General features: G+C 43.4%; 1 protein-coding gene across 1 annotated transcript in view; it reads right to left on the bottom strand.

Moving 5' to 3' along the window:
* The window catches only part of MCUB (mitochondrial calcium uniporter dominant negative subunit beta), a 47,080-nt gene extending 25,977 nt beyond the window's left edge, over positions 1-21,103 (bottom strand). The window contains exon 1 of the mRNA XM_084263918.1: positions 20,960-21,103. Within this exon, the coding sequence (XP_084120044.1) occupies positions 20,960-21,088 (129 nt within the window). The 5' untranslated portion in view covers positions 21,089-21,103. The remainder of the gene's footprint in view (positions 1-20,959) is intronic.

Raw genomic sequence — 21,103 nt, 5'->3', positions numbered from 1 at the left:
CATCGTGACATCCAACCATCAGGTGATAGACCATCACTCCTGCAGTGGCCCCAAGGAAAGGAGCAACAACTGGAACCCACCACCACTGTTTACCAGTCTCTTAGAGTTTACCATTTATAGTTATTTCAGAGAAAAAGTAATAACCGACTACCTCTCCCATATTGGTTTAAAGAAGGAAAATCCCACTTCCTCGTATTCCAAAGAATGAATCCAAACCACTGGCAGGTTTGACAAAACATTCTGCAAAACCAAGCAGACAGGGGAGGGAAGTGGGCTGCTACACTATAAAAGCTTTCACAGTATGTTGCAGGCCTAAAGGTACGAAATGGAAGTACATTAGCTGTAAAGCTGTTCTCAGCAGCAGTGTTTGTATTTCTGTGCTGTTTAATTCTATCAGAGGGGAGCTCAGTAGGGCAGGCGTGATCAGCATCACAACACCAAAGTATGGCATTAGAGACTCATTGCTTTTTTATCCACAACTCCTTACCTACCTTAATTTTGCTTCCCACACTGGTGCCACCATTCCTATAGTGACACCTCCCTCTTATTCAATTTGCATTTTAATAATCCCTACCATCTCACCTGTATTTTGCTATTACCACCTCAGTTTTACAGGTATTACAGCCTGTGTTTTCCCTAAGAGAGCCTGAGATATCATAAAAAATAAGCTGCAAATTAAGGGTTTAATTTCTGTTACTAGACTTAATATCTGACCATTGAGAGCAATCCAGAGTGGGCAGACCCTCTATAATAGGAATAAAGAACCTTCCTGCCCTGCAGAGCTCCAGACAGACAACGGTGATGGAAAAGAAAGGCTTGAAGGAATCTCTGTTGTGAGCACTGCTCTTAACCTCCAATAATCCTGACAACTCCCTCCGCTAGCCTGAAGGTGCTTGCAAACATTATTTCCTTAGCTGAGCATTCAGGAACACCAGGACAATTTTATGATCATCTTAAGGAGATAAGGAGTTCAGGTCACAGCAAAATGCCATGTCCCAGCTTCATCACTACAAACAGCTGATCAACCAGAACAGGAAACTGAGCCAACTGAAAACCAGCCCAGTGAGAGGAAAAACAGTAAAAGGATAGAGGAGGGAAAGGAGAGGCAGGAGAGTTTCAAGTGGATTCTGTCTGTAACCTGAGCACAAAAGAACAAGCAGGAAAAAAGTAACCAGGTTAGGAGCTTTTTAACCTGTGTTAATCCAGAAGAAGGTACCTATAGGAAACTGTGTATCTTGAACTGGATGAGAAAGCAAACCAACCACAACAACCAAGTAGGAAGTCAGTTGTCCTCTGTATGGAAAAAAAACCCAACACTGTGTCCAAGAAGGAAAGCCACAAGAACAAGTGAATTCTGCTGCAGTGGTAACTATGTTGTATTTGAAATACATTATATGGAAAGCACTGACTTTTGTCTGAAGCACCGATGCACAGAGTGGTTTAGTGGCTGCTGGGAACGTACCAGCAAAGCTGTGGAACAGGAGCTCACCAAAGGAGGGACTGAGATGCCCACACAGCTCATGCAGAGAGTGGAAGGCGGCCAGGGAACGACAAAGCGCAGAGCTTGGACATTTAGCTCTGCTCCATCCTTCTCTGTGTGAAATCCTCCTCTGCCACTGGAAAAGATGTCCCCAATGACTCAAGTAAGCCACCAGCTGACCAGATACCAGTTCCCCAAACAGTCAGGCCAAATACCAGTGAGCCAAATGAAGATTAGCAGATATGGATCTAAAGGACTGGGATGTGCACAGATACAGGAACTTGAATAATATTCCAGGGCAGTGGAGCCAACAACAATCTGGATGCTGCAGGGAACACAGACTGCATACTGCGTTCTCACCTGATGCATCTACTTCCTCAGAAACTGGGCTTTCTCCCTCATGTCTTTGTGCCTTGCTCCTCTTTTTATGGCTTTCATTTGAAGCTAGAGAGAAAAAGAACAGCATGGAAAGCAAAGGAAATTACAACTACTGTAATGGGACAAAAAAAGCAGCCAGGAGCAATTTCTGAGGTGACCACTGCATAGTGGCAAAGACACAATATCCTCATCCCTCCTACACAGAAGTGTGATGTTCTGTTTGCCACTCCAGCATGTTGCTTTGAGATGCCCTCAGTCTGCACGTCCTTTAGAAATATGCCCTTGCTTGGATCCCATTTCCATATTCCATTACTATTTTCCTCAGAGCATGAAAATAAAGACCTTCCACACAGAGCCAAGCAACCCAGTTCAACAGCTTTTACTTTCCCCATCTGACAAGTAAACCCGTGCTTAAGAAATCAGATGGGAAAATAGTGGGCCTCAGCTGCTGCCTATTTGCAGGTTCCTAACCCACTGTACTATTAATGAGACAGTCTTTTTTGAGAACTCATAAACAATGAGCTGCAACCACTTGCCTGCAGACAATGCAGTCGGGCAGATAAGCTGTATAAATTCATCCATCACTATATTTTTACAGTGTTGTATTACTACAACCCATGTAGTAAATCCTTAATCTATTTCCTCTTTCTTTCTTTCTTCCTTTGAAAGAAAAAAATAGTCAAAACCCACTAAAAACAGTAGCCAGATGACAAGTTTGGATGTTTCAAAATCTTTAAAAAAACAACCCACAAATGAGAAAGAATTTTTTCCTTATGCATTTCTCAGAAATTATACAAGAAGCAAATGGTGCTGAAATTTCTGGAGAACACTCCAGCCCAGAAGCTGCCTGCCTCTTCTCTGATAGCTGTTTCTTTATCATTATCAAGCCAGTTGTTTTGACAGCTTTACTTCTAAGCTGACTATAAATCAGAATATTTAACTGATGACTGAATTGGAACAATTACCAACAAAACCCATCATCTTGGAGTGTAAAGATTTATCCAGACACCAGTGCCCAAAACATACCTGCATATGAGTTGAGGTGCTGAAAACCAGTATTTACTTTTCAGTGTGTAATTCACTGGGGTTTTATAAAGCAATTGTTAACTATCTGACTATATTAACATGCTTCATGAGTTCAACCCTTCAAGGGACAGATGTTTTTAAACAGTACCAAAACAGCTCAAGTTCATTTTCAGAAAGCTCTTGTTCCTTCCTGAAACTGCAAACAGCAAAATGTTTATAGGGCTGCAGGATTCCTGGGTCTTTGTAGGGTGCTGCTTTTTTACACACATCATTAGCTTTAGTTCACATTCCTGTTTAGTACCTGATGTGGCAAGAAAGTCACGCTCCTTCCTATCTCACTAGAGTCAATGCCCAAGAAGAAACTGCTCTGATATATCCTGCACTTTCAGCCTGTGACAGTCAGGAGCTGACTGACACCTGCCAAGAAAAGAGAAGGTGGTTCCCCAAGTCAGCCCTTCGCAGCTCCTTGCTTCACATTCTCTGAATGATGTCTCCACTTCAACAGCCCGACCATACACAGTTGGCATCCTAACTACAGCTGCCTGCCTGTATATGAAACAAAATGAACACTTGGCACCTTAAGACTTTCCAGTGTTTTATTTTCAACTGCTGGGTGCTCAGGCACAGATAATAACGAGCACCTCATCCCAGAACACAGCAGCTGTCAGTATTTGCTGCTCAACAACAAAGCAGTGAGCCTGCCAAAAGTTTTTGGGTTTTTTTTAATAATTGCTTTGGAAAAGAGGGAGAGGCTGGAAGCAGAAAACATGTTCTTATCTTTTAGAGCTCTTAGAGATAATTTGACTGTAAGTGTCTTCTTCACCACACAATTGAGCATCTCAGCCTCTGATCCGCAGACAAGTGCTGCAGGCAAGGAAGTACAATTACTTCTTTATCCATACTGAAAAAACATAGTTTAAGTGACTTGCCAAAGGTAACACACAAAGCTTGTGGTGGAGCAAAGAACAAAATCTGAATATCAAAGTATCATCTCTGCATCACGTCTGAAAGAGTACCATGTGCTCCCCCGTTCTGGGGCTCAGCAGGAAAAAGCCCTACCAGGATAAACATCACATTGTAAACTAGTCACCTACAACTTTTTAGTTTAAAATCTACAATATCTAAATTCTACTTTCTTAAATAACTGCGTATTTTTGTTGATTTAACTATTTTTTGATCAAAGGGCCTTGGATTTTTTGGGGTGCTAGCCTGTACTTTGAGGGCATAGCAGATCAGGTATCAAGAAGGAACCACACAAACTAAGAAATTATCTCAGACCTTACAAATGGCCATCACAGTCCAAACAATACCATCCTCACCCAAAGTACAGTATTGAATAGCTCAGACCATTTCACTCTCAGGAAGTCACACACAGGACACTCAAAGTTTCCATTTCAGCCTCTTCCCTGACTACAGACTTCTTTTCCTTTTTCTGTGCTTGCACCTCTCAGGCTTGTTAGATTTATAAACCCCTGTAGTGGCTGCCCAGGCAAGTTATACATATTTAACTCTTCGTTTTTTCCTCATAAATTAATCTCTACAGTTTTGACCCATCTACACTGCTTTTGAGTTCCCTTCATTGATCAGTATCTTTATGGCAACAGGAACACTGAAGCCTAATACAGTATTTCAGGTAGTGTCATACACAGTGCTCTAATTCTCCTGTCCCCTGAAACAATTCCTCACACACACACATCACAAAAGTACACTGGTCTTTCCTACCACCCTAGCATATTCACATGGTTCCCTCATTATTAATTTTTTTTTTTCAGGAGTGCTAAAATTTAGTGGATTTCCTCCCAAGGAGATGGGGGGAGCACAAACAATTTTTCATCTCGCACTGAGATAGTGCCTAGTAAAACGGAGTATCAAGTGACTTCAAGCTTACTTTACTGCAACAAAAAATACACAGCAAGTATTACACTGACCCCCCCTAAAGCCTGTCACTTTTAGGTTCCTCTTCAGATGCCTTTCAACATCTACACAAGATGCCTCAACATCTACACAACTGGATTTTGCTGGGACATCTCTCAACAAATGGCTCTATCTTTTCACAGCACCAGTGAGACAGCAAGGCCTGGAAAAAATACCCTGGCCACTTCAGAACTTCATCTTGTATTCTGCATGTGCAAGGCAAGGTACAGGTAAGGACAGTCTCTCTGTTCAGCAGCAGCAGCTGCAGGGGGATGTCAGCAGCTGTAGTAAGCCACAGCAGGTGCTGCCATACTGCTGCTGCTCTTCCCTGTAATACAGATTCTGGACCTCTGCAGGGACATTAAGGATTTCAGACGAGAGGGAGAAACCAGGGTGGGCATGAAAGGAGCTGTGAAGGAGGACACCTGGTCAGGCTGGCAAACTCATGACCATGCCTGCAAAAGTGATTTATGATAAGAGAGAGGCCTTGTGCAATTGCTGCACCCACTGACACAACATTAACACAAATTACCATTGGGATCATGGGCTCAAAAACTCCTTCCTTTACAAACAGGCAGCTAAAGAGAGACAAGATTGGCTACTGAACTTGGAGCTGATAAACAGCCAAACGTGACCTTATCAAATCACTAAATTCATGTCCACTTTAACAGCCAGGCTATTACAGCCAGCATCTACCCTGATAGGTGCCAAAATCAACTCCAAGGCAGATATCCCCTTACACTGATGCTACACCAATTCTACAGATAAGTAGAAACTTCCAGTGACTCTCAACAAACACTCAACACATTCTAGTCTGTTTTTTTAAAGGAACTGGACATCAGTTGTCCTTGCTCCGGAAGCAGGACCCTTTGCAGCCGTTTCCCCAGAGAACTATGATCTATGTGATCTATGCAAAGTTTATTACTTTATGATACTGATGGCTGCAGAATAAGGAGACTCAGAGCAGTCTCCTCCTGGTAAATATGTAACTACCAGAATCACCCCAACATACTTTTCAGCTTGATTCTCCTAAACTTTATTTCAGCATCATGCTTTCATCTTCCCCTATGGTCTGAAGCTGACAGCATAATATATTTAGCAACTTAAGTGTACCCCTTCTCTGGGATGTGAATGGATCCTACTAATAGATTACAACAGCGTTTAATCCAAGATGAACTTCAGTCACTCCTCTTATCTCTTCAAATAAGGAATTATCTGAATGTTTGTTCAACATTTCTTGGTTTATGAGCTGCAACTTCACAAATTAGAAAAAACTTGCCCTTTCCTCAAGTGTTAGCCAAGGGGCAGAATGATTACCAGCCTCTAGAATTATTTGGAGACAGAGGGGTGTCATTTCACAGCTGTGGATCAACTGTTCTCCAGCTGGGTATAGCCCAGAATGGTGAAGGGCAGGCGTGGAAAAAAACATTGGCCAATTCCAGGCCTCAGCAGCTACTGGGATAAGTAGCAAATGTAGAGCAGCCCCAGCTTATTGCAGCTTTCTGAGGGTGCAAGATGAGTCCTGGCCACTGTGTGTTGCAGAGTGAGTGTCCACAGCTCCACACCGCAAGGACTACAGCACCCCCGCGTTTCCTTCCCTGGCAAGTTTGAAGGATGGAGAGGTTGGAGTTACAAATATCACTTCTCCCTCTTTTCCTCTTTCCTTACATCTTGAGCCTGTTGCATCCAGCATGTTCAGATCTCCCCAGGAAAAAGAGTCAACAGAACCTCTGGCTTCCACTGAGTACCTATCAGAATGCTTAACCTCCACTTAAGGAAAGAAAAAGACAATTTGACATGTTATTCTTGACAAACCACTCACCTTGATTCACAGCATCACTAAAATGATGTGATTAGTATCCAGCTGGCTCAACACCGGATTTACCTCTTGCCTTCCTATAATTAAGATCTTAAAGATGGAGTTATGTATTTTAAATTTTTTCACATTAGCTCTGCTACAGCATTATCAGCATTAGAGCAAGCTTATTGATACAGCTATCATCAGGAGACAGCTCAACTAAGAAACAGGAGATATATATATCTATGGGAGTCCTTCAGCTGCTACTACCGTCTCTGAAGCACCTAAAAAAACAGTCCTCTCCACTTTTCTTCCCCATTAATTATCAAAGCTATCAGCTGCAATATAGAACACAATAAATCAACAGCAAAATCTAGAGGCAATTACACAGATATTGAGACTTCCCTGTACATTTATCAGAGCATCAGTCCTCACATTATTTCATATTTCTTATTTTAAATACCCTACTCTGAATTAAATGTATAAATTGAAATTATGACAAAATGCTATTCTAAGTATTTACTTGCAAAGTAAACAGAAAACAGCTGATTAGTAACGGTTGTAAATTAAACTGGAAAACTGTGGTTACAAATATTATGTCTCGTGTTTGTCAAAGGGTCCACAAAAGACATTTGTAACATAGCTGTACCAACAAAGCCTCTCAGTATAAAAATACCCTGTATATGCAAAGCAGGTAAATAACTACACTGATTCTTCTTCCTTCTGAGATCTTAAACTAGGATTAACACTGCTTCCTTGTCTTTCACCAGCTCGAGGACTTTGGCTGGGAAAATCCAGCAGAATTCCTACTGCAGATGGAGCTACACCAGCACAGGTAGTGCTCTGACTGGTACATCTTTCTGAATTTGAGCCATTTATAAATTCTACTAACAAAAACCTGCCTGCTCAAGCTATGTTGTTTTAAATCCTGCTAATAGAGATAAACTGACTCTTGTTGTGTAGGAGAGGCTGAACAGTCAAAAACTAGCAGTTATAATTTTAATGAGACAAAAAAACCCAAAACGTTTGACAGAAGATACCCAAAACATTATCAAGGTAATAATCAGACTTCCTTTGTTTGGAAAATCAATTTAACAGTGAAACTCCTTCCCTTCTGAAAAAACACCTGTCACATTCTATCAAGTCAATCTTTAACTTAGGTCAATACAGCTGACCAACTTAAAAAAAACCCAAATAACAAAAATCCAATCCCAGACAACAAAACATATCCATCAGCTACTCATAGACATGCATATGCTCCAAATCCTTGTGCTTTTTTTCTGATCTTCTATAATTGCTTGTCTACAGGAAAGAATCTCAGCTTTTAGAAAAGAATGTATTAACTCTTGACTATGAAAAAGCTTGGGAAAAAACACTCAAATCCATCTCAAAGGCTCAAATCCTAATGGAAGACAAGAACACAGAGCTATAATACTTTGTTCAGAAAATAAGTGCCTAATGTTTTTGGGACGTTATGATACTAAAAAAAACCAAACCTACACAAAATATTCAAAGACTGCTTGCTGTCAAGTGACTGAGGTGGACACAGAGGATATTTACTGATAGAAATACAGAGGGGAAAAAGTCTTCCGTACCCTATAACCTACTTTTGTTAAGGAGTATTTTTGGTTTGTGTTTATGAATTTGACACTCAGACAAAAAGCTGCCTCCTGAAACAAAGTCTGGCACCACTGCTCTCTTCCCGACCCGGTGAGAAGGTACAGACGAGCTCTTCTGTACTGTGCAGTATGTTTCTGGTCCAGGTACACCAACACAGTGAGCAACTACATGCAGCTTCCAGGATCCCAGCTCGTCTCTCCATATGGACAGTGTTTTCTGGATATAGCAGCCCACTCAGAATGAGCCACAGTGGAAAGCATACTCATGCCCACAGAGCCCAATCTGTATCCAAGACCATCTGCAATATGAAATGCAGAGACCCAGGACTATCAACTCACCATCCTCCCTACCGAAATGAAGAAAACAGGATCCACCATCCTCACAGACTGTCTGTTGCTTTGTGGTGAGAAAGATAGGCAGTGGGAGTTGAGCTGAGCTTCCCCCAAATACACAGTAAAAGGAATCCTGTAAATCTTTCGCATGTTATAAAACTTCCATCTTCTTGAGAAAAACTGCAGTTTGGAGAAGCAGCAGTAGCTTCTAACAAACACTGCCAGGACTCAGGAAGAATCTTCCTGGAGTGCAAAACAGTGGCTTAATTTTTTCAGTGATGGCTTATTAGAAGTACAGCAAATCAGAAAAAAATCCCTTATTAACAACAATTGAGCAACAGACTCATAACCACATTTTCAACCTGTCATCTTGGAAGAAAGGAAAATACAGTCACGGTCTCTTTGGCAGCACCCTGTTTTGCTGCAATATCCTTTTCCAGTGCGCCAGCTCCAAGAGCAAGGATTTGTATGGATTCATAAACGTACCCAGAAACCTCTTTCCTCACCTGTTTTGCGGCTGCACAGAGTATAAAGAGACAGGGACAGGGCATGAAAGCTGGGAACAAAACAAGTTCCTCCAACTACAGCTTCCTGCTGAGGTGGGTCTCCTGAGAGCACCGAGCACCACACCGTGCCCCAGTCCTGGCTGCGAGAGCGGCACTGCAGCAGCGCGACCCGCACCGCTCTGCAGGGCTTCGGGCTGCACCGTGTGGTGACCTCCGAGTGAAAGAGCAGGAAGGTGCCCGGAGCAGGAGCTACGGACGGACTGAGGGCCCACTGCTTTGGGCTGGGCTACCTGGGGTGTCAGCAACGCCAAGAGCCATAAACTGGGTTGGGTTTGTTTTTTTCATTTTAAAATGACACATGCACCAGTGAATTTCGGAGAGCAGCAAGCGAGCCTCCCTGACACCAGCAACCACCTCATTTGAATGTAACGTCTGACCTGCCCTCCTGAGTGTGACTACAAGCTAAACAAAAAAGCAGTAGAGCAGGTATGGTTCCTGTCAGCTCCAGGCCTAGAAATAGTGCTGCTTCACTAGTTTTTCATGATGGCCACTCTGAGAACTTTGTACTGGTTGTACACATGGAGTATTTCAGATGTTGTGTCATGAAAATACATTGTTTTTCTCTGGCACACTTGCAGATAAAATGAGCCTGTGCCATAGGAGCATGCACTGACCTGTGAACCAGCACACTGCTGCTGGCTGCTTCTGGTGGATCTCACTGGTCTGACTGCTGGCATAAGGTGTGTACTTTTCTTAAAGCTCAAATCCTTCACTCATGGGATTACACAACAGGCTGAGCCACCACGGCAGAGCCTCATCCAAAATCTAGAAACTCTTAGGAACATCCAAAAGGCCAACAGAGGGTGGGGGTTTGAATTCTAAACATTATATGGCATCCAAAATTATTAGCAGAATATGAATCATCAGCATTTGGTTTAAGCCTGTTAATAACTTTTGATAGCATGTACTTTATTATGTAATTTTATGCAGTTACTTCTTGCATTAGTTATGAATATTCATAACTTGCACAAAAGCTTTTCTAATATGTCAAAAAATATTAACTACTGATAATGCCAAGTAAGATAAGATGTGCTACAATCGTTAGCGTTAAAGGGCACAATTACAAGATCTTATTTCCCAACAGCCCAAAGCTGTATTTATATTTGAATGCCAGGGAGAGTAGAGCTTTCATCCGCTGGCTCAGGGGAATCCCTGAAGAAAGTTACAGCCCTGTTCCCCTGAAAGGTAACAAGGCTACTGCAGAAGGAATGGTAACCAGCTCACAAGGAAACAAGCTGCAGTATGTGCAGCATTATGAAATGCTGAAGAACTGCACCACTACAATGGTTCGCCCTAAGTCATACCAGGCTCTCATCTATAGCAAAATACATTTTACACCTCCACTGCCATGAACCGCTTGGTGCTGGTACTCCAAGGAGCGTGTGATGTTTAACAGGTAGAATTCAGCCCATTTGATGTCTCTTTAAATTACTCCAGCTCAGTGACACTTCCAGTGCACTTACAGCTACAGAGCATTGCAAGACCAAGCCTGAAACTTCCAACTGCAATCTTCTGAGCATGCCTGATTTTATTACACCAGAAAGGCTATGAACCCTGAATGCACACCTTTGGCTTCTGACTAAAGCTCACGGACCTAAACATGAACTGTAGTTTCATATCACACAGCACATCAAACTTTATGGCTTCAGATAACGTTATTTAAAATTACTGCCATAAATCATACTGGAGCACGCTCTCACAACTTGCAAATGAAAATGAGAAAGAAGTGACAGAAGACTCGGTGCAGAAATTTCTGTGTCTGCACACTGAATTGGGGCTACCTCCAGATCTGCAAAAGACAGCATTACCTGCCTGACAAGACACTGCTTTTGACTGCAGCTAGCTGAGAAACTGCACCAGTCAGAACTGACAGCAAGATAGAAGATACTGCCCTGGTACCAATGCCCAGGAATACATTCTTCTATCAGGAATCCTGTCTCAAGAATTTTTTGGTTTAAATGAATTGCAACTGAGGAAAAAAACCCTCCCAGTAATCTTCTCATTCTGAACCTTCAGAGTCTCCTTGTGTTACACCTTCAGCAAGGCTTATGCTTTGGGATATTACAGGGAACACACTATGGCTTCAAAACTTATTCCACATCAATGAGCAAAGTGCCAAAAGGTGTGCCACAAACACAAAGAACGTGACGCCCACATAGTTCAGGACTCATTTAAAAGCAGCCTTTGCAAAGGTGAATAGGAAACCAGGAAATTACCAGCAACATGTCAGATTAAAAGGGAACATGTAAACTAAAAGCAAAGTCCTGCCTAACGCAGACACAGTGAAGGGTTGAATCATGGCATTTGGTTACTGAGCACAAAAACTTCTCACAAAAAGCCCCAAAGACTTGATTCAGTTTTCCTGTTTAAACATACATCTGGGGCCATGCAGCAGTCAAATCAAAACAGAGGAAGGCAGAACAGACACACTCACCCTCATGCCTCTGGCAGCAGCAGAAAACATTGCTCAAGATCACCAATTGCTGTGTCCACCCCCCCTGCCAAGTTTAAGAGACTTCCTCCCTTTAGTTAAAAATACTAGAATGAGTAGTGCTCTAAAAACTCAGTATTGCTTAGAGAGCTGGGGAAGTCATCTGCCTTGATCCTGTCAATTCATGAGTTCAGTCAACTTTAAAAAAATATTACTGTCTTTCAAGAAGCTGGTGAGTTGTTAACAATTTCCTGGTAGTTTCATCTGGAATTTAAAATTCTCAAATGCTGGGGTGGGCGACAGGGAGGCAGGGGAGAAGGCTGCTGGTAAATTAAAGCTGACCCACTGAGAAGCCAATTCACAGGCATCCATTCTACTTAAAACATGTAAGTTACACAAATCAGATACACAGCCCTTGTTATGACATTGTTGTCAAAGATTACTATCTTTAAACTTCAATTATTTTATGTTAACAGCATCAAGTATTTACCTGAGCCACTGATAAAGATCCTTGACTTCCAATGCTCAGCTGAATCAGGCTTGCCAGCCTTGGGTACAGCTTTCAAGACAGCAAGACCATTAACTTCAACTTCTCATATAGCCTGTATTTTATTACAGGTGTATTTCTGCCACTGGGCTTATATTTTTTAATTGTTTTCATTTTACTGTTTGCAACCCTTCTCTGCTTTTTTCCTTGTCTAGGGCAAGGCAAAGACAGAGCATCTGCAGAAAAGGAAGTTGAACTACCTTGTGGTTATACAGTAGGTTTGCCATCTTCTCAAATGCTTTTAGATAGTTTAATCCATCTTAATTTATTGCAATTAACTTAAAATGTGATTATTTGCCAACACACTTATTCAACTGCACACCCCCAGCTAGCCACAATCTCTGCCCTCCTCCCAGCTGAACCACTACCCCAGCACCCAGCCTCCATCTAACTCAGGCTGGTGACAAGCTCATTACTGCACCAACCCTCTCACCACACCCTTCAGGATGCCCCAACTGCAAAGCCCTGCCTGTACTAGGGCTGCTCCTTAGACCAGGAACCCTGCAGTGACCGTGTGAGGGGCTCCAGTCTGGAGAGGCTGGAGGAGCAGCAGCTGGGGCCACAGAGGTCCTTGGGAGTGCAGATGCAGCTGCATCCCAGGGGACTGGCACCTTTGTATTTCTATTTTGAACAAACACTTCGGTTGGATTTTAGGAAAAATTTCTTTACTGATACTGGAACAGGCTGCCCATGAAGGTGGTGGAGTCACCACCCCTGTAGGTGTTTAACAGAAGAGTAGATAGTGTTGAACCTGGTAGGGCTGGATAGATGGTTGGACTCGATATTGAAGGTCTTTGCCAACCAAAACCATTCTGTGATTTTAAAGGTAAAGGATATATTTTATGAAAAAAAGTCTCCTTCCACAGAGAACACCACAGAATATGTTCACAGCTGTGCTCTCACAGGCAGAGAGGCTAGTTCAAAAAGTACAGACTATCAAATAGTGAACAGTTTGCATGAGAAGGTACAGAGAAGGTCAGGTCAGGTCAGGTCCTCAAAGAAAAGAAACCTCAAACAAGACCACAGGAACATTCTTCTGTGACCAGTACAGCAGAAGTACTCCCGGTAAAACAGGTGACTGCGCAGTATGTGGAGCACGCTCTTGTCCCCATCACAGTACTCTGACCAAAGTCATGTCCTCATGATATATTAGATTTGATTTGCAAGGCAGAAGAGAAATGTGATTTCTCCTCCGCTCTGGCAAACATAAAAGACATTTAAAGATGCTTTTGTGATCTCTAAATCAACTTCGTGATCTCGTACTGTATTTCCAAGTACTAATGGGGAAGTACTAGGAAGCTGAAATCACTGCCTGCTTTGCAGATAAACAAAACATTTCTTAAGGCAATTTTTTTCTCTCCATCTGACTTGAATGCGAACACTGAAGTAATTTTGATCTAAAATGACCAGACAGAGAATGTGAAGATAATGGCTTCAAAACTGTTTATCTGAAGGAAAAAAAAAAAGGTAAATTGTATCTTGCCTGTGTGTGATGTGCTCATTTTTTCTCTCCTTTTGAAGATGCACTGCCTGTGCTCATCATGATAAATGCAGCTTTTAAAAGGTATAAATCTCCCATTTTTACAGTAAGCACCCTTTTTCCATTTCTGCCTGAGTACTGAATGTTTCCACACCGGTAAGGGGAGGTTATGCTTGCCAGTCATCACCAGACAAGTACAAAGCTTGTTTTATTTGTTCATCCACGTAGTGACTGCTGACACCTGACTCCACCACAGAGAGAGTAGTGGGCTGCTTACCCCAGCCACCCCCTTTAGATGAAGAATTAGCTTACGGACTACCACACTTACCATCTTTAGTAGGCAGACAATTGACCAGTGTTCGTTTTTAACTTCCATCTGTTACCTGCTTTAACTTCTATCTTCAGCTGTTGCGTTAGGGTAAAAAGAGTCATTCTAACACAAGGGATTTATTTTACTAGTGATGGACCTGACCTTCAGAGTCTAGATCTGTACTTGGGGATCAAGCATGTTGGGTCAGGCATTCCCCGTAAACCATCTATCCTCACCATGACTGCACCCCAGATTCCTCGTATGCTGTATCAGTTGCAAAGGGCTGTGCAGCAGCACTTTATTATAGACCAAGCTACTCTCCACATATCGCAGGAATTAGAGAACAGCCGGCCTGGCAAGCCCAAAGTATAGTGGGGACAGCATGTAAGAATACCTGCACTGGATGCAATTTCAAAATGATCCAGGACTCAAGGGTCAGCTGAGGATGGAAAAGGTCACAGCAAATAACTTGTAGGCCTGAAAACTCTCCTCCTGGCCTCCCTGCAAAAGTTCACAGAACAGCTTAATTTCATTGTTCATTGGGCTCCTCAGATTAGCTTGGGATACCAGAAACGACAGTGAGAAGTCATGACTGGCAGAAGTGATCTTATAAAAAGCCACCTCTTCCCCACATAACCTGATCACCAAGTTATTGCTCAATATCTTGACAGTAAACCAGAGGACAAGGCAGCAACACAGAGAACTCCTCTCTCCCTTTCACCTTTCTGGAAAAGAGCAAAAGAGAAGAAAAACCAACCTGGAATGAAAGCTGGTATTACATGCCCTTAACAGACAATTAACATCATATCCTAAAAAGGCCCAGAAGTGACTGTGGAACACCTCCAAGCTCACCAGAGCTTACTGCCTTCTCATCTGGCTGCAGGAACACCCATTCCCCACCAATAAGCAATCCAAAGATAAATTCACTTTTGCTGTTGACTTGCAAGTATGCATCAAGGGTGAAGATGGTCCTAGAGAAAGCATGCCCCGCTCATGCCCAGCTCCATTTGTTTTCCATCAGCTCATTTCCTCTCAAAGAAAAGTGAGAAATCAAGATTTTAATGTTTTAACCACATGTTGAGAACAAATACACTGCTTGGTGCCTCTCTGGTGTCAGAAATCTTTTTGTGTAAGAAGGCCTTGAGAAGGTGAAGAAAGCCCAAGAAACAAAACCCAACCAAACAAGGAAATCTGTATTTCCCCTTCCTTCCTCTCCCACCCCTTCAGAAATTATAATATTATAAGGTCTGGGATAGGGTCTAAATTTTTGCCCTCTAAGCTTTAAAACATGATTTTAAAACATAAACATGTAAAAAGGAAAAAAACCAACAAACCCCCACATCATCAGAAGAGGCTCATAAGTCTTTAAAAATGCACTAGGTTTGTAAACAGCAAAAGTACTCGGCACTCCGGTGGTTTGTGGTAAATATTCAGAGCACCAAAGGCATTTGCAAAGCAATTTAACTCAGACATCCTCTAGAGGTACAATATCAGTCTCTTTACACAAAAACTGAGAGTAAGAGCCTTGCCTGGAGTGCCAGAAAGAACAGTGCCAGACTTAGAGCTCCTCACCCCATGAGCAACAACAAAAAATAAAATTCCTTTACAGCACTGTTAAGATAACCACAGAATCTCCTTCAAATGAAATCACAGCATCATTTGGCATCATCTATGAAGTTAGCACTTCATGGTATGACTATTCCTATCCTCATTCTAAATTAAAAACATATATGAAATGAATAAACAATGTTGCTATGGTTATCAACAGGAAGTTACATACATTTTTATTTTCCCTTACATAAACCTTCTGCATTAATTTGGAGTAATTTACTTCCCAACCTTCAGAAAGCACAGCCTGTTACTCCTATGATGCACAGGAGGAAGCACTTCCGGAAGTTTGCTGAAATATTACACATGGCATAATAGTACATGCACAGTCATGTTAGGCCAGAATTTCAGTTGCCTTTACATTTTCTGCAGTACCACAGAGCCTCTACCTACCACACCAAAGCTCCAACTTCTTTAAGCCTGTGATCCGGAAGATCACGACTACGTTCTCTCCAATCTTGTAGGAGCTATTTTTCATTTCCTTTCTTAGGAAATTACCATAGTCACACAAATGCCAAAGACATACACCTACTCACACATATTCAGAATAAGCAAAATAAAATATCCAATATTCTACGAAAAGAGAGCTGATTTGATCTACATATCCCAATTCATCTCTTCTCTCATATGCCCTGTTGGAACAAAAAAGAGACATCAACAATTTTGGCAAGTCCCACCGTTGATTCCAATTTCAAACACTGAGTGAAGCTGGTTATTAGAAGTTTCCTGAACTCCCAAAGGAAATGAGTGTTTTGCAGGTAATTATATAAGCACATACAAGAATATCTCACAAGCCACCGAGTTATTGTACAGAAACTGTACTGGAGAGGAGAGATGCAGAAGAGTGGTACAGCAGACCACTTGTACAAATACAAAGGATGGTGAATTTCTGTGCTATATATCCTATCTCTCCCCAAAAGTGTGGGAGAAGATAGGGAGAAGGGTCAACAGCAAATGGCTGGCAGCCGTTCCCAGCGCCGCCCGGTTATTCTGGCACGGGCACAGTGTCCAAGGCAAATACAGGAACTTGCTGACACAGGCACATTTCCTGCAGCAAGTGCTGGGTATTTTCTCAACAGCCTCTTTAGGGCTTTGATAAACAAGCCTTTCTAAGAGTGAAGAGTACTTCCATAAACAAATTTAGTGGGTTGCATGTTTTTGTTGATACATACCAGTGTAAGCACAAGGTTTCTGTTTAGAAAACAAGATTTGGATCAACAAGCTCACTCGTTGTGCAAGGTTTTCAAAGGGAAGGAAAGACGGGAAAACAGGCCCAGCGGCCACAGATTACTCCCAGTTCTTGCCTTCAGTTGGATTGCGATTTCCAAAGGGCCTGAGTAGGCTGAAAATACACAGCAAGAACTTAAACCACATCTAGGTGGAACACTGCACTACACAAGACACTCAGAGATAATTGAGTTCCCTGTAGCTGCCTGGGATGTCCCAGGGTTGCTGCTGGGACAGCGTACCTTAGAAATCCCAACAGCAGAGCATGTGCAAAGGAAAAAGGGGAGAAAGGGGCAAAAGTCAAAATCCAAATGAAAAAACACATTTCACATTATTCTGGAGCTATCTGGACCCATTTAGATCGATCCTCAACTGTAAGACTACTTAAAACTAGAGGACAAAGTAGATAGGTATGATGCTGGGAGCATTATAGCAATTTGGGAGTAAGAAGAATAACTATAAAAGAAACCAAACAGGAAGACCAGGAAAAAAGTTCAAGCCCATCTGAGGAGCTGGGTAGTCAACAACTTATCAGCTGAAAGCATTAAAAGAAACATTTTGACAGATACGGATGACACTGGGAACTGACAAAAAAAAAAAACAACCACCTAAAATAAACCCTTCTCCACTCTGCTTTCTGCAGATAAACAAAACCAATGACTCTCCTTCTGGCTGCAGTCTGTAACTAGGAAGAAAATTCCCCTCAGCAACAAGAATATGTGATCTCCTAATCAAGGAAGAAAACAAATCTGTAATGTTTTTCACAGAAGTCTTTGCAGTTTGATCTTGCCAGCTTACACACAATCTTTCCCTTTGCCAATGTATTCCAGAGGCACAGTTTTGAGAGCTACAATTTTGAGAGCGCTCTGCACACAAAATTGGAACGCATTCTGAATTAATGATGGGGTTTTTTTCAAAATACGAATTTATTTAAGTTTTCCCATTTTAGTTCCCCCACTCACACTCATTCAAAGCAAGCTTTGTCTCTTGCAGGAGGCAATGTCACCACACCAGCATCTTCGCGCAGGACAGATCGTTTTAGCAAGGACAGGGCTACACAGCCACAAAGAAACCTGATTTTAAGCTAAGAAAAAAATCCAGGCTTCATTTTTTCACAGTTGCCACCCATCCCCAGTGCTGTAGGCATGCTGGTGCAGATCTCCACAGCATGGACTAAACCGGGAATCTCACGTACATGAACGGCCATAAAAAGCAACACAGTTTGGGATCAGTCAGATTCAGCTAACAGAGAAACTAACTAGGATGGCCTAAAAAAAGTAAATTAAATTCAGCCCCTTCGATGTTTTCTGACTGAAAAGGTTTATGAATATTAAGAAAAACCAACACCCAACCCAGCAATTTTCAGCTCTGACTCTGCGTTAACACATCTGTTCTCCACTGGGATACGGGGAGGGAAGCTTTTCCTGCCCGAGCGCAGTGCAGGCTGAGCGTTTCTCTCAGTAACAGCTGCAGGAGTTAAAATGTGCAAGGGGAGAGGAAGCGAAAGTGCTGGCAACCTTAATGTTTCGCCACATGCAAAATAACTGCAGCATTACAAATCCAGGGCTCTAATAAAATGAACTACACCCTTTCGGGAACAAATTTATGGGCAGTAAGAATATTGTATCCTGAGAACACAACACAACACGTTTCACTTGGTTTGAAAATCTGAAGTGTCTGCCTAAGCAGTAAAAAAATAAAAAGCCTCACATAACAGAAAGTTCAACTTTAAAGAGATGCTTATACAAATTTTTGTAAAGGCAAGGCACCTATGCACAGCTATTAAAGAGCTGTCATTTTGTCTAAAAGCGGACCTGAGAAGGTAATAATGAAGAATAAAGCTCTTTAGGTCAGCAATCTGTTTTTACAGAGAAATTACAGCAAATTAACCTTTGCAAAGTGGTTGCTTTGTTCCCAGAGCAGTATATTTATTAGTCCAAAATACAGCACACAAATCCACCTCATATGCACACATAGTTACTATCCCCATCCATATTTGAATATCTGGCAGGATGCGATAAGGACACGTACTACAACCCTGCATGGCCATTGAATTATCACCTCCCACTTTCCAAAGTCAATGCTCAAAGGCATTTGGCCAAAGCAACCCCCATCACTGAACACAGCATGAAAGAAGCTGAAGAACACGGCCCGTGACAGCACCCAGCTGCACCAAACACAAAGGCAACAAGCTACCGAGCGTGCTCTCCTCAGCACTGCACAGGCACTTCCAACCTTTCCTTCCAGAGCTAGAGGCAAAACACTCTTTCACCCAAACGGCAAGCAGCAGAGCTAGCAACACACAACAGCAACAATAACAGCAACAAAAGCTAAACCAAAAAATATTGCTGAAGACAAAGTAAGTAACTACAACAGCGTTTGCATTGGACAAGATGTACATAGTCTGATGTTCTGCATTACATCGAAATCTAAAGAGCTAAACAACTGCAAGAACAATTGGGACAGTTTTATTTTCACTCGCTTGAAATTAGAGCTACAGGCCATTCGTTTAATGTTTACAAGAACAAATACCTTAACTGCCTGAGCTGTTCTGCAGACACACAGTCAGAAAATTGAAAGACACTCAAAGATGGAAACAGGAAGGGAGAAATCTGTATGTTTCATTATCTGTCACACTAGAAACTGTAGAAAAACTAGAACTGTGGAATGCTTCTATAAAAAGCATTTTCTATTAATGTATTCCAAAATTTTCCACCTAATAAATAAAATTTTGCATTAAACACTTTTCCCAATTAGAATTTTCCTTAACCTAATTGGTGCAAGAATTTAATTCCCAAGCCACACCACTGCTCTGCTCCATCCCACAAAACTGGAAGGCCGATAGGTTTTCTAATGGCACCACTGCCAAAGCAAGAGCTTTTCCTCATCATCATCCTCTTCTTCTTTTTGGCATCCCTTCTTGAAGCTTTATCAGCTGTTGGTCTCATTTTAGAGCCTTAGAAAAGCACAAAGCTTGTCTTCACAGCAGTACCCGGGGAGAAGTCGAGAGGTGAGAAACTGAGCGTGTAATACAAGCGTGTGCTGGATGACAGCAGCCTAAAAGCTCCCAGTGGGGTGCAAGATGGTCTCAGCACACTGTGGTTGAGCATTTGAACTTCACGAGATTAAGGAGGCTAAATCAATATTTCTCTTAAACTCCCTTCTTAAACATCCTCGTATACACAGGTGACAAAGCAGAGGAGGGCTGTTCACATTAACAGGTGGGGGAAATCAATACTGTGGTATCTTGTAAAAGGCTCGTTGAACAGCTTGCACAACAACCCCCAGCAGGAAGTACCAGGTTCGCCCAGCACAACCCCTCGACTCCAACTGCCACGGCAGGTTTAGAGACCCCAGCTGCGGAAGCCGCTCACTGATGCACTGCAGAGCTCTGGATGTCACCGTGTGCCCCAGGGACATCCTTGCCACAGACAGGGCCCAGCCGCAGGGACAGGTTCTGTTGTTTCTTCTCAGCAGCTCCTGCAAGCACACATAGCCTGTCTTCTACAAACCGTGACCAAGGATTACACTGTCTCCTCTCCCTGCAGACCGTCCTTTGCTACAGCCGCGCTGTCCTATGTCCCAGTGGATCCTTAAAGTCGCTGTCCTGTTTTCCTTCATCCTTCCTACTTACAGGATCCCTGGGACTCCTTAAAGCCAAGGGACGCTCAGAGACTGATAGATGGACGTTGCTACTTCTATACGTATGAGGCAGTTCCATGAGAGCACGTAAGGAAAACTTCCCTTGTTACCTCTCGCATTTTTCAACAGCAGCCTGAGCCGCCTGTTACCTACTCTCCGGCCACCTCGGAGCGGGAAAAAACAACGCAACACCTGAGACACGACTTCCGAGGCTGTGAGGACGGAAGCCAAGTGAGGCCCCGGCCCCGCAGCCCGCCCTGGCTGTCCCCAAACCGCCGCCGTTACCGGGGCTCCTCCCCGCCCGTGACTCACCGCGCCTCTCGGCCCGGGGGCCCCAGCGGCAGCCGCCCCGCTGCCCGGGCCGCAGGAACGCGAGGCGGCAGCGGGGCTGCCCCGCGGCGGATGGGGGGCTCCAGCCCGGGAGGGGTAACGCCGCGCCGGGGCTGAACTTCCCGCAAGTTTTGTCCCTCCGCGCCCCAGGGCGGCCCCGGGGAGCTGCGCCGCGGGGGGAAGGCAGGCGAGGCGCCGGCAGCCGCGAGAGGGAGTTCCGCTTCTGCCCGACGCCGTCCCGCGGAAACCCTCGCCCGCTCCCCGTCTTACCTGAGGCGCGCAAGGCGGCGGGCAGTCATCCCGCCTGCTCCGCGCTGCCCGGCCGCCCAGCAGCACCGCGGGCTGCCGCTTGCCCAGCGGCCAGCCGCTCCGCACCGCCCGCCCCAGCCCTGCCAGCATCGCCTTGGACCTCCT

This window comes from Gallinula chloropus (genome assembly GCF_964237585.1).
Source record: "Gallinula chloropus genome assembly, chromosome: 4".
NCBI lineage: Eukaryota > Metazoa > Chordata > Aves > Gruiformes > Rallidae > Gallinula > Gallinula chloropus.
Note: the sequence above shows the minus strand (reverse complement) of the source record. Positions and strands in the feature narration are given on the sequence as shown.